This window comes from Petromyzon marinus, chromosome 16, assembly GCF_048934315.1.
Source record: "Petromyzon marinus isolate PM22_M1 ecotype Great Lakes invasive population chromosome 16, UKy_Petmar_22M1.pri1.0, whole genome shotgun sequence".
NCBI classification, from domain to species: domain Eukaryota; kingdom Metazoa; phylum Chordata; class Hyperoartia; order Petromyzontiformes; family Petromyzontidae; genus Petromyzon; species Petromyzon marinus.
Genome location: NC_133682.1, coordinates 6,968,850 through 6,983,759, shown reverse-complemented (window position 1 = coordinate 6,983,759; position 14,910 = coordinate 6,968,850). Strand labels below are relative to the sequence as shown.

Here is a 14,910-nt window from a genome sequence, read left to right as displayed (position 1 = left end):
AGCGGCGGTGGTGGTGTGGGTGGTGTAGTGGGGCGAGTAGCGGTGGTGTGGTGCCTTGCCGGCCTTAATAGGTGCTCGCTAACAGCACTTGCCCCAACAGTCTGTCCACGCTATACGGGGGACCTTTGTCTTTGGGGGGTGGTTGTAGGTGGGGGGGGGGTAGCGGGGGGGGGGGTGGAGTGGGGGGGCGGGCGTCGGCGCGCCCATTGGCGGAGCCTGCGATGACGCCGCGCGTCTGTTAACCGATGCGCCGCGATTGGCCAGGCGGTTCGGATCTCGCGGCACGTGACGGCGAGGACGGCCGCCGATTGGCGGGATTCAATAGTCGCGGGAAGACTTGAATCGGCAGGGCGGCGAGGAGGGTTCAGTCACTTCCCCTGGAGCCGCCCCGCGCGTGTGTCGCTCGCATCCGTAACAGCAACAACGGCAGCAGCGGCAGCAGCTTAACCGACAGCCACCGCCACCCGACTGGACCGTGCTGTTGCAAGAAGCACGTAGCAGCAGTGTTTTAGCTTTTCGCAGGCGAAAATTATCGAGAGTTTAAAACGAAACACAATTTTATTTATAATACTGTATATAGTGAGGTTCAGGCTGTAAGGACGAGGGCGCTCGGTCGGTAAAGAGCCGTTGGCTCGCACCAGCAGCGCTTAACTGCTGTGGTTGATTTATTCTAAGTTTAGTTTTGAGGATTTGTTAAAGAGGCGACGGACGATGCTGGACGAGAGCGACCTGGAGAACGTGAATTGTGGAGCAGCGTCCAACGAAAACCTGATCGGGCCATCGGGCTCGTCCGTTCCCGTGATGGGCGGCAAGAGGACGGCCCTAGGAATGCTGAACAATAACGCCTTCAACTCCCACAACATCAATGCCCAGGGCCGGGTACAGCCTCTACGAGCGGCCAAGAAGACGCAGGTGAGTGAGCATTGTGGGGGGTGGGTAGTGTGAGCGTGCGAGGTGGCCATGCCGCACACCATCCCAGCCCCTGCGCGCTGCTGCGTGGATCCTTTTGGCTTTGTTTATCCCTCCCTCGTGGGACCCTCTTCCACCATTATCTGCGACTTATATCTGAATCCATCTCTTGTCCTCGCCTTTCGTTCTAACAAGGGAGGCTTCTTTAACGCAACCAGGTTCCTTCTCCCCCCCCCCTCCATGAGCTCTGCTGGAACGTCTTACGAAACCGCCCTCCGTGTTAAAACTCCCGATTAATTTCCCCCTATTCTTACTGCGAGTTGCATGTTTCCATCGCTTTCTGATCCTATTCACCACCGAACAAAACCACTTCGTTATCCCTTTGTGCCTGTCCCGATGAACCTTTTTTTTTCCCCCCTTACGCTCGCCCCCTTTTCGGCCAGGGGCCTACCATGGCCTCGCGCCTGCCTGACATCTCTTCAACCCTCTCCCATCCTCCACCCCGATCCACGTACCCCTTCCAGGGGGGATCGCTTTATCCCTCTGGGGTACATACCAGGGAACCCTTCTTGTATTGAATTATCTTCATAGGGGGGGACACCCCCCCCCCCCAACATTCAAATGTTGCAGCCGCTGTTTCGGTATCTTTTGAATCGCGCCGCTTCTCACGAGACATTCGTTACATCCATCCCCAGGTTACAAAAACCCCCTTCTGCTACCCCTTCCAGGGACCCCCCTTAATTCACCCTTTAGATTCTCCCGCCCAACCAGTTTTCAACTTATTTCGTGAATCGAGATCCCACGAACACTTTTTTTATTAGTCCCGCGGTTGACCTTCATTGACTACGCGCGCAACCCATCACCACCATCACCACCACCCCGGTGTTTCAAGTCTCATCGCACGGCTTCACGATTGCTCGTGCTGTTGCCCAGTTTGCCGTGTGATGTGTGCGTGTTTGTGTTTTTTGTGTGCATCGTCGTTTGTGATGTTTTGGGGAGGGAGTTTCTTTCTTTACGCGGTCGGCAAAGTCCACCCGGTTTGGGGCTCCTCGCTTGCCCGCCATTTTACGGCGCGCGCAATTTCATCTTTAACGCTATTTCTTTTGGCAACGAGTCAATCCCGGGGACCACGCACACACACACACCGTCGTTTTTAAGAGCTGTGTGTGTATATAAAAGCAAGAGTAGCGTTGAAACGAGTTGTGTTATATATTTTTGTTTGTGTTCGCGTATTAGCCGCGCTTAGATCGATTGGTGAGCGAGGCAATTTTTTGGTTTACCGCCACCGCCATCGGTGGCGGTTGAGAATGCGGGCGAGGGGAGCAGCACCTCCAACTCCATTCAAATATAAATTATATTTCTAAATTGTCAGGGCTCGCTTTTATATCGGACTTTAATCGGCCAACCTCCGTTCGGTGGGGATGGGGGAGGAGAGAGTGTCTCTTTGCATGTTGTTGGAAGTTATTGTTTGACACGGCGAGAAACTGCGCCCCAGCGTTTGGAACCAAAAAATTCGCGCTTCTGCATTTTTTTGAAAAATGCAGCTGGGTGTGCAACTAACTGCCCCCCGTTCAGCTCCTGTTGCTACTTATTATATAACACGCGGCTTCACGTGGCCCTTTAATGACCGTTTAATGTACGGGTATATATTTTGAAAATAAATTCCACGCTCCAAGCTGCATATCCTTTTCGATCAATGTTAATGATGTGTCAATTAAATATTTTGCCTTTACATCGGAGAACGCGTTTTTGGTCCAAAATCTTAATAAGGTCAATGAGATGTTATATTTTATAGCCCTTTGTACAATTCACTGTGGTGAAGTGTTGTAAAGTAACCCCCCTCTGTCCATTAATACCTTAATTACTGTATTGGCAACTTTACAGCCGTTTTAATCTACTGCTGGATGAAGGATTATAGTTAACAAAAGCTCGCTTTTACATGTTTTCTAAATAATTTTAAATTGTGCCAGGTTTACAACTTTTTTTTTAAATCAGAATGTATTTATTCTTAAGCAATCCGATGAGCTATAAAGCTCTTTTTCGGAGGAAATGGTCACTACATGGTGTCCACACCGCTCGTTAGCCATTTCAATTTGTTTCTATTCTGGGACATGGATTGGTAAATATTTTAGTTACCCTCACTTTACCCGTCCACCCAACGCTGTTCTGAAAAAATATTGCTGCATCTAATCGAAAAGCCCATTCCTTCCCAACGCCATGCACTCATGGTTATATGGATGGGCCATTAAAATGGCTCATGGCCTTCAACTCTGATTGGGTACAACATTTTTCGAGCAGCAGTAATGTTCACCTTAAGGAAGCACTTGTAACTCCTAAGTTTCCCAATTCACCGTAATGCAAATGTGCTGTATTTGGATACAAATAATGTTAAAAGCCAATGTATACACATTAAAACTTTTGAATAGGATGCAAATGTACGTCCTAAATGCAGTTTAGATGCAAGTGTATACATTTAAAGTCTCAATAATTATCTACAGATGACACATTCTGTCCAATTACAGAGTGCTACTCTGGAAGGCACCATAACCCTGGAAAAATAACCCCCACGACCCACATGTTCTCGGGAGGCCTCCATCCAGCAGTGGAAGTGGCAAAAAATGGATGTCCAATGTACTGACCAAGTGACACACCGGGCAGTTTTGATCTCTGTAACAAATGGAGTTCTCCAACCTAAAGGAAACTCCAGTGTGTGTGTGTACCTGCTGGAATCATATTTAACATCTCCGCTCCCTGTTGGTTTACTGTGCAGGGTGGGACGAGCTCCGTGTTCAGTGGCATTGACGAGAACCTGGTGCCGTTGAAGCCGGTGGCATGCAAGCGGAAGGAGTCTCAGGCTTTCACAATACACGAGGACGATGGCGCGAGTGGAACTGACGTGACGGACGGGGCCCGGCTGGGCGGTTGGGTTTCCGCCGTCACCACAAAATCGTCAGCCGCCCCGATAGAGCGGACTACCCTGCCGGCCTCCGTGGTGGCCTTGGGTGTTAGGCAGCCCCTGGCCACGCTGTCTATGTCCACTGGCTCCCGCGGGATCTCCCTGGACGTGTCCATGGATGAAAGTACGTGGTTTCATTCATGTGTGCCCCTTTATATATCGTGAGAAGGGTTGTGGCTGCTGTTGCTGTGGGTGTTGGTGGCAACGCCAGTGTTGACAAGCTCGGAAGTGCTATGTTATATTATAGGTGTTTCGTTACAATGCGTAGTTGTTAAATTGTGTTCACAATGGCAAATGAGGTGCTCAATTTGTATATTTACAAGTGCTTTTTGACAGTTCACTCATGGATGACGTATGGTCATAACTGCTATGACCAGAACGGTGGTCAATTTATTGTGGTGCATGTATATTTGATTTTAATATAAAATAGAAAAAAAAATCTGGGTGGTTATCGGTTAAAATACACGGTGGCCATACATTATTTGATTTGGTAATAATACATTGCCCTGGTCATCCTAGCAAGCACATTGTACTAATGAGTCACTGCCTTGGTGTCGCAGGTTCCCCAATGGTCCTCGACTCCTCTTCCACTGAGAGCCCAGACTCGCCGACGTTGGACGACCTCGTTTTGGGGACGTACGGCAAGGAGATCTACCAGTACCTGCAGAAAGCGGAGGTGCGGGTCGCTGATGTGTGTGTGTGTGACGGTTTGTTGGCATTGGTTAGGGGGTTCATCGAGCTGCATTAAATTCAGGTGATTAAGCCTTTATGTAAAACGCTACCATTTATTAGAAGAGCGAGAGAGATGTGCTATACATAGCGGTGGACAAGCCTGGGCTAACATTTTGCTCTTATAACTCAATGTTACAGTTCGTGCTATATTGGTGTCGCATCAGGAGTCTCTGAATTTTGATATTCTCGCAGAAAGCAGTTCACCTTCTAGTGAGTGTGGCCAGGGGTCACTTTAGTTGACTCTTGGCCACATTGAGTCGTGCACATTTTCGCATATCCTGCGATTGATATCTTATTTGCATGGAATACCAGTGAAAAAACTGTTGACCCTTGGAAATTGAATCCGGCAAATATATCGTTGTGAATATAGCTATTAGTAATTACAGAGGTCATGTGAGAACAGTTGGCTGAAAGAGAAAACAAAACGAATGATATTTAAAGTGACATTTTACCTTTTAATTCTCAGAGCCGGAATTTGACCACATTATAGTGTAGAACCAAGTTTTGTGTGGTGTTTCTTTTGTGCAATTCATTTGTGACCAAACTGAGATGTCTACTTGCTACACCTAAACCCGGTTTGCTTACGGGCAACTACCAGAATATGAACCCTGGATTTCAGCAGTGTCAGTTTGGTGCACTGACCTCTGAGCCACCGGACCATCTCACTCCTAGAGTCCAAATGTGATCACTTTTAAAGGTCTACTCCAAAGTTGGTTATTTAAATTTAGAAACAATTTTGACTTTTTGTTTTGCGCTGTTCTCTGCCTACAGCTGCGCTGCAAACCGAAGGCCGGCTACATGCGGAAGCAGCCAGACATCACGACCAGCATGCGCTCCATCCTGGTGGACTGGTTGGTTGAGGTGGTGGAGGAGTACAAATTGCACAGCGAGACGCTCTACCTCGCCGTCAACTACATCGACCGCTTCCTCTCCTCCATGTCGGTGCTTCGTGGCAAACTGCAACTCGTCGGCACAGCCGCGATGTACCTCGCCGCGTAAGTGTGCCCGCTCTCTAACCTTTGTGGCTCAGAGGGCCCTCCCGTGTTGCACGTGACAATTTTTTACGCCGATCAGAATCCATTGACGATCAATTACAACGATTCATTACAATCTATCCTATGGTCACAATATGTACAAACGGTGCTGTGTTTACGATATTTACGGTTAGGCTAATGGAAAAAGTAATTTTCCAGACCTTTACAAGGACGGGACCCTGAATTGTGACAATTCATCATTTCCTGATTTGGGTGACTCATTGGATGCCCTACTATTCCTTTTACCGAGTTTTTGCGTTCCTTCCATTAATTAGGATCAAATGTTTTTATAATGTAGTGCTGTGACCCTAATGTGAGCACGTCCATAAGTAGTTGCATATATTCCATGTTTTTTGTGAGTTGTGGAGAAGCGTTGAGAGCTCACGCTTACACATTTGGTAGCCTGTGCTTCACAGGAGTGTCTGTAGACGGTTTGTGGGTGGGACATGAGGAGGGTGCAGAAAGGGGATGAAAGGGATTTTGGGAGGCAATCGGGGGAAATCTAAATGAAAGCGTGATTCAGCAGGATTGGCTAGAGGAACGGTTCAAATTCCCGTGTAATAGCTGTGTGCGACTACAAAGGATATTAATTAAAATGCAGCTCTGGACTCACGCCGCTTGTCACATTGCGCATGTAAACACATTACGGCAGTGCATCATAGGCATGAAAGTATGATAAAAATGAAACATGGGGATTTTAAAGGCCTGAATTTAACAATTGACCAAGTAAAAATGAAGTATATAACGACAACCAGGATACTAATTAAAAAGTCCTAATGACGCTCAAAATGCTCTGCCTGGTTAAAGAACCATTGAATTGGTTGGTTACGATGTTTATTGATTTACACATTCATTGGGTTGCCATATTTGGTGTAATAACTAACTGTTCATGGCAATTATATAAATTTCCCCCATTCAGCGTCACGATTATTTTAACATTGGCAAATGTACTGGCTATTAATAGCTTGTAGGGGTCAAGTGTAGCTGTTAGACAAAACACGGGCATTGAAATGCGTTAATTCCTACACACCTGATTTGATGTTTTTTTCTGAGCTTAAGAATCACTATTAGTTTAATTAATGCATCGTTAAACCCTCAATGCATACCAACAGATGAACAGGGGGGAGTCATGGGGCGGTTGTCTTAGCTCGGGGAAATGTAGGATACAAATTCAGAATTTTCAGTGTGCTAACCTTGTTTTTTCTTGTTGCTGCTCCCTACTGGCAGACTAATGCACACTCAGGCCAGTGCTGCCGTACCCCTTGTGTATGTATGTTGAAATTATTTTGCACCGTACGTATCCAACCTTGCCAAACGGGCACAGCGGGGCTTTGGAATTGTTGACGTGATAGGAGGTGCTTTGAATTCTGAGGACTTCAAATAATTAACTTAGACAAAGATGTGCATCGCGTGTGAAAGAGCTCGAAGCCTTACACATTCCCGAAACCAATTCAGAAGAACTGCATTTTGGCCATCTTATCTTCAGTCTCCAATGAATAAATTGAGTAAATATGACTGACATGTTAGTGAGGAAGACAAACTGTGAACTGGTTTCATTCTTATTAGCACACATCAGGACAGTATGGTCATCAATGTTCACTGCTGCCATTTGTCTTTGGGAGCTTAATTTAGAGGGCATGCCCTTTACATTATGGGGGACCCATTAGCAGCTTTATCTCATGGCTGATTATCACTTGTATTGACCCCTAAGTAATCGCCAAAGGTTCTAAGCGTCTTCTTCTACCTTGCAGAAAATTTGAGGAGATCTACCCACCTGAGGTGAGCGAGTTTGTGTTCATCACCGATGACACCTACACCAAGCAGCAGGTGCTGCGCATGGAGCACCTCATCCTCAGGGTGCTGTCCTTCGAGGTGGCCAGTCCCACCATCATGCAGTTCCTCACACAGTACCTGAAGCTCGGCGGAGCCTGCTGTCGCACAAGAAACCTCTCCATGGTGAGCACCTTGGGGGTTTCTCTTAATTTGCTTCTCAAGCGCCGTCACGACCCAAATGTCGAGACATTTGGTGTTCATCGCTAGTTTTATACGTCACCTGTGGGTGCTGTTTTGCCGCTCGGTTGTTTACGGTGTACATGGCCCTGTCCTGTTTTTGGTCCTTGAATTAAGAGCGGGGTGTGATGGCCTTACCCCAAATCTTGCTAGCATTTCGTTTTGTGATTGAGACTTGCCGATTGTTGCCTGTAATGATCCCTGTTACTCATAAATGGTAAATGTCCCGCTCACGATTTTTAATCCAGCACACATTTTTGCGTGGTCAAAGTGAACTATAAACAGTTGTAAGTAATTGAAACGAATTAATCCAATAAAAGTCTGCCCACTCTAGATGAGTTATGTCCTCAGAAAAAAACAAATGTCGCTTAAACATGCGATTAGTTGCTTATCCACGTACTTCTTTAGGTTGTCAAGTTATAAGCCGAGTGTTAACCTGTTACAATAAATCAATAATATTTATAGTAGTGTTCTATAAATAACCTGTCTAGGAAATATTTGTAAGAGTTTATATCTTTTATTAAGGGTTCTGCTTCCAATATGGGTAGTGCTGGGTGACGAAGTGATGCCATGTGTAGTAGATCAGAAAGTTGTGAGTTCAAGTCTTGGTTAAGGGTGAACTCGGGATTATATCACTCTTTCTCTGCACAAGTTTGTTAGATGTTGTGGTGCACTAACAAGCAGAATTACATTAGGTCATTTCAGTCTGGTTAATTTATTCGCATATTTTGTGCACAAAAGCAAAATGTAAATTGTCGCTGGCGTTGTGCGTCCTGCAGTACCTGTCAGAGATGAGCTTGCTGGAGGTGGATCCCTACCTGCAGTACCTCCCTTCACTGCTGGCTGCAGCTGCATTCACACTGGCCAACTACACCATCTCTGGCCTCTTGTGGGTGAGGACAGGATGAAATGACTGCAGCAGGAATGTTGTCGTTCGATTTTCCCTTGCCCTAATTTGTAGGTGCAATATTCAAGCTGCCCCCCCATTGTCTGGCCTTTAAAGACCCAGCTACCCTCTCGTACATTAAAATCTGTGACTTATGACAGGTATGTACGATTTTTTTGGTAATTGATCCTAAGGGCGGTCCTCTTAAATTCCTCAATTTCCTGAAGTTATTATAAAGTAGAGTTCCAATAAAAGTCTGCCAACTAAAGTTTAAGGCGCGCGGTCATTATCGGTTGGCCCGGGGATTTTTGGGGCTGCCCTTGTGAGCAGTGAGGACCGTGCAACAAATCCATTGTGTACTTCTATGCTTCCGCGTCCATCATGGGCACCTTCAACTTGTACTTGCCAGCATGGCAAAGGTAAAATAAACCCCCCGGCATCCCACACGGGTATAGGCGGCGGGGAGGCCCCTCTGTACACGACGTGCAGTGCGTGAAAACGGGATGCTCGCCGATCGTCGCGAGCAAGGGTTTGCTGTGACTGTTGCCGGTTGACCGCCGTCGCGTTTGTTGCGTGCCCGCCCCCCCCGCCCCCCTTTGTGTCACAGCCCAGCACCCTGGCCGAGTTCACAGGATACACACTGGAGGACATCAGGCCGTGCTTGGCGCACCTGCACCAGACGTTTGTCGGGGCGGCGACGCATGCACAGCAGTCTATCCGCGAGAAGTACAAGAGCTCCAAGTGAGTGGCTCTGGTGTGCGTGTGCCGAGATTTCGTGTTGTCGGCGCTTTTTGACTGTAGCGCCCCTTTGTTGGGGGAGGGGGGCGAGGTGGTGGCGTGATGTGGATTTAAGCGGGCGAAGTTACCAGTTTATTTGGAGCGTTCAACAGTGTTTTGTAAACCAAAGCGAATCGTGGATTAATGATTAAAAACGAGTGAATGTTTGGAAGTGAGAATACTCATCAGGCACCTATTTTAAATGGGCAGACGACTGTCATTAGGCCTCGGAAACACAGGAAACTCGCAGCAGTGCACAGTTCCTGACATGGTAAAGATAATTGATGGCATTGATAACGTGAATGCCATTAAAATGTCGTATTTGCAAATTATTAGCAAATTGTATGCTTTTTCAATGCAATAATTTATAGATACATCTCTTATTTTAGTCGCTATTTCTAGTTTTAATTTTTACGTATGAGAGGCTTGCCATGGGCATGTTTGATGTTCATGCGTCTAAGCAAACACGTTTCTTACCTTCAATCGTAATACCTTGAAATGAAATGAAATCAGATCCTAAAATATTAATGTCAACAAAAAAGTGGTTGCAATGCTACTAAGGTACAAAAAGTGAAAATGTGCACACTATCCACACTTGTGAAGATGAGGCATGTGACCAAACACATCTACTGCGTGTGTGTTTCAAGGTATCAGATGGCGTCATTGATTGAGCCGCCAACGAACCTTCCGCAAGCCTGACTTCACGGTGGCCACCCAGGTTTCCCGCGTGGAGCACACTGGCTCGCTTGCCGATTTCCAACTTGGAATATCATGGCACATTTGTGGCGAATGATTGCGCGAGTCCCTCTAACTGATGGTCCTGACTGAAAAAGGTGGGGGTGGGGTGGTGGAGCAGCAGCAGACGGACGAACGCACGGAGTCTTAGTTTAGATTTTGAGAATGCCGATGTGACAGAGAATGCAATCCTGACACATGCCTGCCATGGTTTGTATTTGCGCCCTCGTTTTCACACTCGATGCAACGTATTTGTGGACACATGTTTTAATGTTTCATACTACATCATTTTTAATAAACGTAATGTTTTACAATTTCGTCTTATTTTTTACACTCTTGTACAGTGCGTGTACGATTAATTATCAGCTGTTAATGTGTGCATTTTTTAGTTTACAAAATAAATTGTACCACGAAAGCCTGTTTGTGCTGTCAATGCCATTAACTGGGAAATACACACTACATTATAACGGTTGTGCACCCAATCCTGCTCTCCACAAGAGATTGGTTCTGAGAAAAGGTAATGCAGAGAATCTGCAGAGGGGAGGTGGTTATGTTCAGATCCCTTCACACCCTTTCGCAGATCTAGTATCCTAGCTAACTAATGTATATACAAAACACATTCAAAACGAGCAAGAGAACACTTGTCCCGGACTCCACGTGAGTTCAATACTGGGGGGGGGGGGTGGCAGGAGTTACAAGGCCATCCACACACTGCCACGATGCACTGCAGTACTCAATGCAGGGCCTCCCAAGTTTCCCGCAGGTGCAGAGATGAGGAAGCATTGCCACGTGCTGCTCCATACTCAACAACTGAGCACGCAGGGGTGACGTGCCTTTGTGTGTTTTACTTTTCGATTTAAAGCTTTTGTGACTGCAATGATTCATCTTCTTTGGTTCTTTCGGTAAAGTCACGTAGAATGAGAATAAAATAATAAATTGATAAAATAACACAATATTCTCACGACGTTTCGGCCACAACACAAGCGGCCGTTTGTGTGTTTTCTTAAATATGGTCAAACATCACGGGCAAGGGCAGAATGGCGTACAATCATGATGGTCTTGCATGCAAGAAATCAAGTTTGAGAGTCCAACCACAAGATGGATCGTTGAAATCAATTCGTGTGCAGATGCTGGGTGGATTGTTAGTGCAGGATTGTGAGGTGGTGGTGGCTTGGGGGAGGCTTTCATAAAAAGAGATCCCACCAACAGCCTCGTCATAAACTAACAAAATAATTTCTGATTCAACCGCATTAATTGATCAAACGAAACAGTTCTCGTTGAAACCTGCTGCCAGGCCACCAAGATTTTACGGCTTACCAAAATACATAAAGTAGATACACCCCTTCGTCCCATCGTCTCTACTATCAACTCCCTCACCTACAAACTCTCGTTTTCTGTCTGAAATCCTGTGGCCTTTGGAAAAAAAACACCTGCGGTACAAAATTCTACTCACCTGGTATCGACAATCACGGGTATTTCCCTGTCCCCAGACGACCTGCTTGTCAGTTTTGATGTAGTTTCCTTATTCACCAAAGTTCCTGTACCTAACACCATCGCAATCATTGAAGACTTGGTTCATCAAGGACTAAACACTGAGGTACCCCCCCTTAGTGAGACACTGCTTAACCAATACATACTTCACTTGGAATGGAACTTTCTACAAACAAACTGAGGGCACCCCAATGAGCTCCCCCCTATCTCTGGTTGTAGCCAACATTTTCATTGATAAATTTGAGACTGACGCCATCCAGACTGCCACTCTGCGCCCAACCTTATGGAAGAGGTACGTGGATGACACTTTTGTAATCTGGCCACATGGCTGGCCTGCTCTAGACCAATTCCTCGACCACATCAATTCCATACACCCAGCCATCAGATTTACCATGGAAGTCGAAAAAGATGGCAAGCTACCTTTTTTGGATGTCCTAATAAAAAAGAGACCTGATGGGTTAATAAGCCACTCCGTCTACAGGAAAGCTACCCATACGGATGCTTACCTGAAACCGGATTCCCACCACCATCCATTCCAGAATAATCCCCTCATCAAGACTCTGCACCATAGAGCCCAATGCATATCCGACCAGGAACACATAGCCAGTGAACTCAAGCACGTACACCAAGCTCTTAAGGCTAATGGTTACTACGACTACACAATCCGCAAAGCTATCACTCCAACCATGAAGGACCCACTTGAGGAGCCTTTCAAAACTATCACTTTACCCTACATTGCGGGGATCACAAAAAAAGATCTCCTAAATCTTGAATAAACAGAAGATCCAGGTCCGATTCAGCACATTACATAAAATCCGTGATCTGGTTCCGTCTGTAAAAGATGTGATTCTGGACATACAGTACCCTGGCGTCTACAAACTAAGTTGCCTCTGTGGTAGTAGTTACATTGGAGAAACCAAACGACATGTCTCAGACCGCATTCGTGAACACAAAGCAGACCTAAAACACGGTAGGACCAACACCTCGGCCGTGGCAGATCACTCTTATAATTCAGTAGGCTCACATGACATTGACTTCTCCAAGACAGAGGTTCTTTGCAAGCCATCTGGCTACCATGAAAGATTCGTTCATGAGGCTATCCACATATACAGAAACAGAGACAATTTCAACCGAGGAGATGGATTCTGGCTTAGCAATCATTGGAAGGATTTCATACACCATGTCGGGTCTTAATTGATTGTTCACGCTTACGGTGTCTTTCAGACCGCACCCATTATATTCATCTCCCCCCTCCTCTTTTCCAAACATAGATGTACTCGTCCATCTGAATAACTGCCAAATCGCTCTCCGTGGTGCTAACGTTAAAAAAACCCGCCACTTTTTTTCAAATTTTGTTGCTGTGGTTTTCACACTTGATGATGATTGCTTGTGTTGCAGTCGAAACGTCGTGAGAATTTTATTGTTTTATATTTGTATTATTTTATTGTTTCCCTTCTACGTGACTTTACCGAAAGAACCACGAATATACTTTTTGGTTTGTTATGGAAATTCAACCGTTTATTCATGTCGCTGAATGCGCAAAATATGGGCAATTTCGTCGCCAAATTATATGCATTTTTATAAAGCACCGTCGCAGGTGCTGTGGCACGCGGTGAACTTTTTACTTTTGCAAGAGGCAAAATTGCTTTGAGAGCGCGCTTCAAAAGGCACCCAACATTGATGGCATTACTTTAAAGTACGGGTTCACAATACGCGCGCGTGCACACACACACCCACGTTGCCCTATTTGTGTTGAGGTGCAGTGGTAGGTAAATCGATAACCGACAATCCGGGCAGTAACAGGCGAACTTGACGCAATGGAACAGCGAACACACCTTCAACGATCCGAAGTTAGCTCTGCATCCGATAACGTTCTCGACTGGATGTCTGAACTCCATCTAACCTTGATATTTTTTCTGCTCTTTCCATGGCAGAAGAGCATGAGGACTGACCAAATCGACACTGACCCCTGCTGTATATTTGGAGTTTGTGGTCGCGTGGGTTTTTATCTCCGGTTCCTCCGGGTTTTCCCTCCACATTGAGAATCCACATCAGGCGTTTAGAGAATTTGACTGCTATACATTTCCACACGATGCGCCACTTCGTTGAGCTGTCATTTGTGATCGCCAGGTCGCGTCTGAAAAGAAAGAGCTACGTTGCTCAGTGGGCCTTATCTAGTAAAATAAAAAAATATATGGTTTCCTTTATCATTCGTAATGTGCTCTATCCAGAACTGGGAATCTCAACGCAAGGTTGAGCCTTGGATGGGTGATTAACCATGCATAGCAGGTTGTTATAGGCTGCTGCCGGGACTACGTGGTGGACGGCATATAGGATGGTGTCGCAAAAGCCACTGTTGCCGTGTACTCTGTGCTCCCCGCTTTCATCAACACTCGCTGGTCAGATTGACAGACGCACTGGGCGTGTGGAGGCTCAACATCCAGCAGTGGATTGACAAAGGGTCGAATTGCACTCCTGATTGGTTGAGATATTATGCCCAAGGGGGGGGGGGGGGGGAAAGGATTATCAAGGTTGTAATAACGATTACCCACATCCGTAAATTGTCCGAAATGTTGTGTACGAAATCGTTGAACTTGTCAGAATGCGCCCACTCAAGAATCAAGACGTACACTGCGGTATTTAGCAGAGAGGACTCTTGGATATGGACAACCGGCACTGCACGAGCATTCTCTTTGACCAAAGGCTGCATCTGCTGGTGAGATACTGAATATACTCTTTGGTTCTTTCGGTAAAGTCAAGAAACAATGTTTCTTGCTGTGGTTGTCCCACCTTATGACGGACGCTTGTGTTGCGCCCGAAACGTGATTATTTTTTTTATATACCAAAGTGACTTTACCGAAAGAACCAAAGAGTATGGATCCCTGCAGTCACGAAAACTTCAGATCTAGATTGAGACACTGAATTTGGAACACCGGTCCAGAGTGTGCGTGTATTGAATCAATGCTGCTGAAATAATTTACTCCTAGGAGGCCTTTTGGCTGATAAGATGTGGCTTATAAGATCTGTAAAAAAAACAACAACATATTTTACTTTTTGCATGTGTCGGGGACAGAAATGGGAAGGGTGCTTATTGTTTGTCATGTTACTTGGTACGGTACTTAATGTTAACTTAGTATTATTTTTCCACTGCGTGTGATCACCACCTCCTGGATCCGTTGTGTACTACAGAAAATCGCAACGCCCACCAGCAAATGCCACACGCTTAATCAAGAGGTTTCCAAAGCACATTCACAGCGTGCATCCACGAATGTCTAGACCCGTAACGTTCTTCAGCTCGCGGTAACATGCATCGATCCGCTTGTGTGAGCAAACCAAATCGATACTTCATAACGTGTGGCGTAAGTCATTGGGAGGGGTCC

General features: G+C 46.1%; 1 protein-coding gene across 1 annotated transcript; it reads left to right on the top strand.

The window, feature by feature from the left end:
* The first annotated feature begins 384 nt into the window (after positions 1-384).
* LOC116942917 (cyclin-A2-like) lies at positions 385-10,454 on the top strand. Its single transcript, XM_032955376.2, has 8 exons — positions 385-912; positions 3,680-3,989; positions 4,426-4,541; positions 5,369-5,592; positions 7,383-7,587; positions 8,421-8,534; positions 9,135-9,268; positions 9,952-10,454. The coding sequence occupies exons 1-8, from the start codon at positions 712-714 to the stop codon at positions 10,001-10,003; spliced, it is 1,356 nt and encodes a 451-aa protein (XP_032811267.2). The 5' UTR covers positions 385-711; the 3' UTR covers positions 10,004-10,454.
* The last annotated feature ends 4,456 nt before the right edge of the window (positions 10,455-14,910 follow it).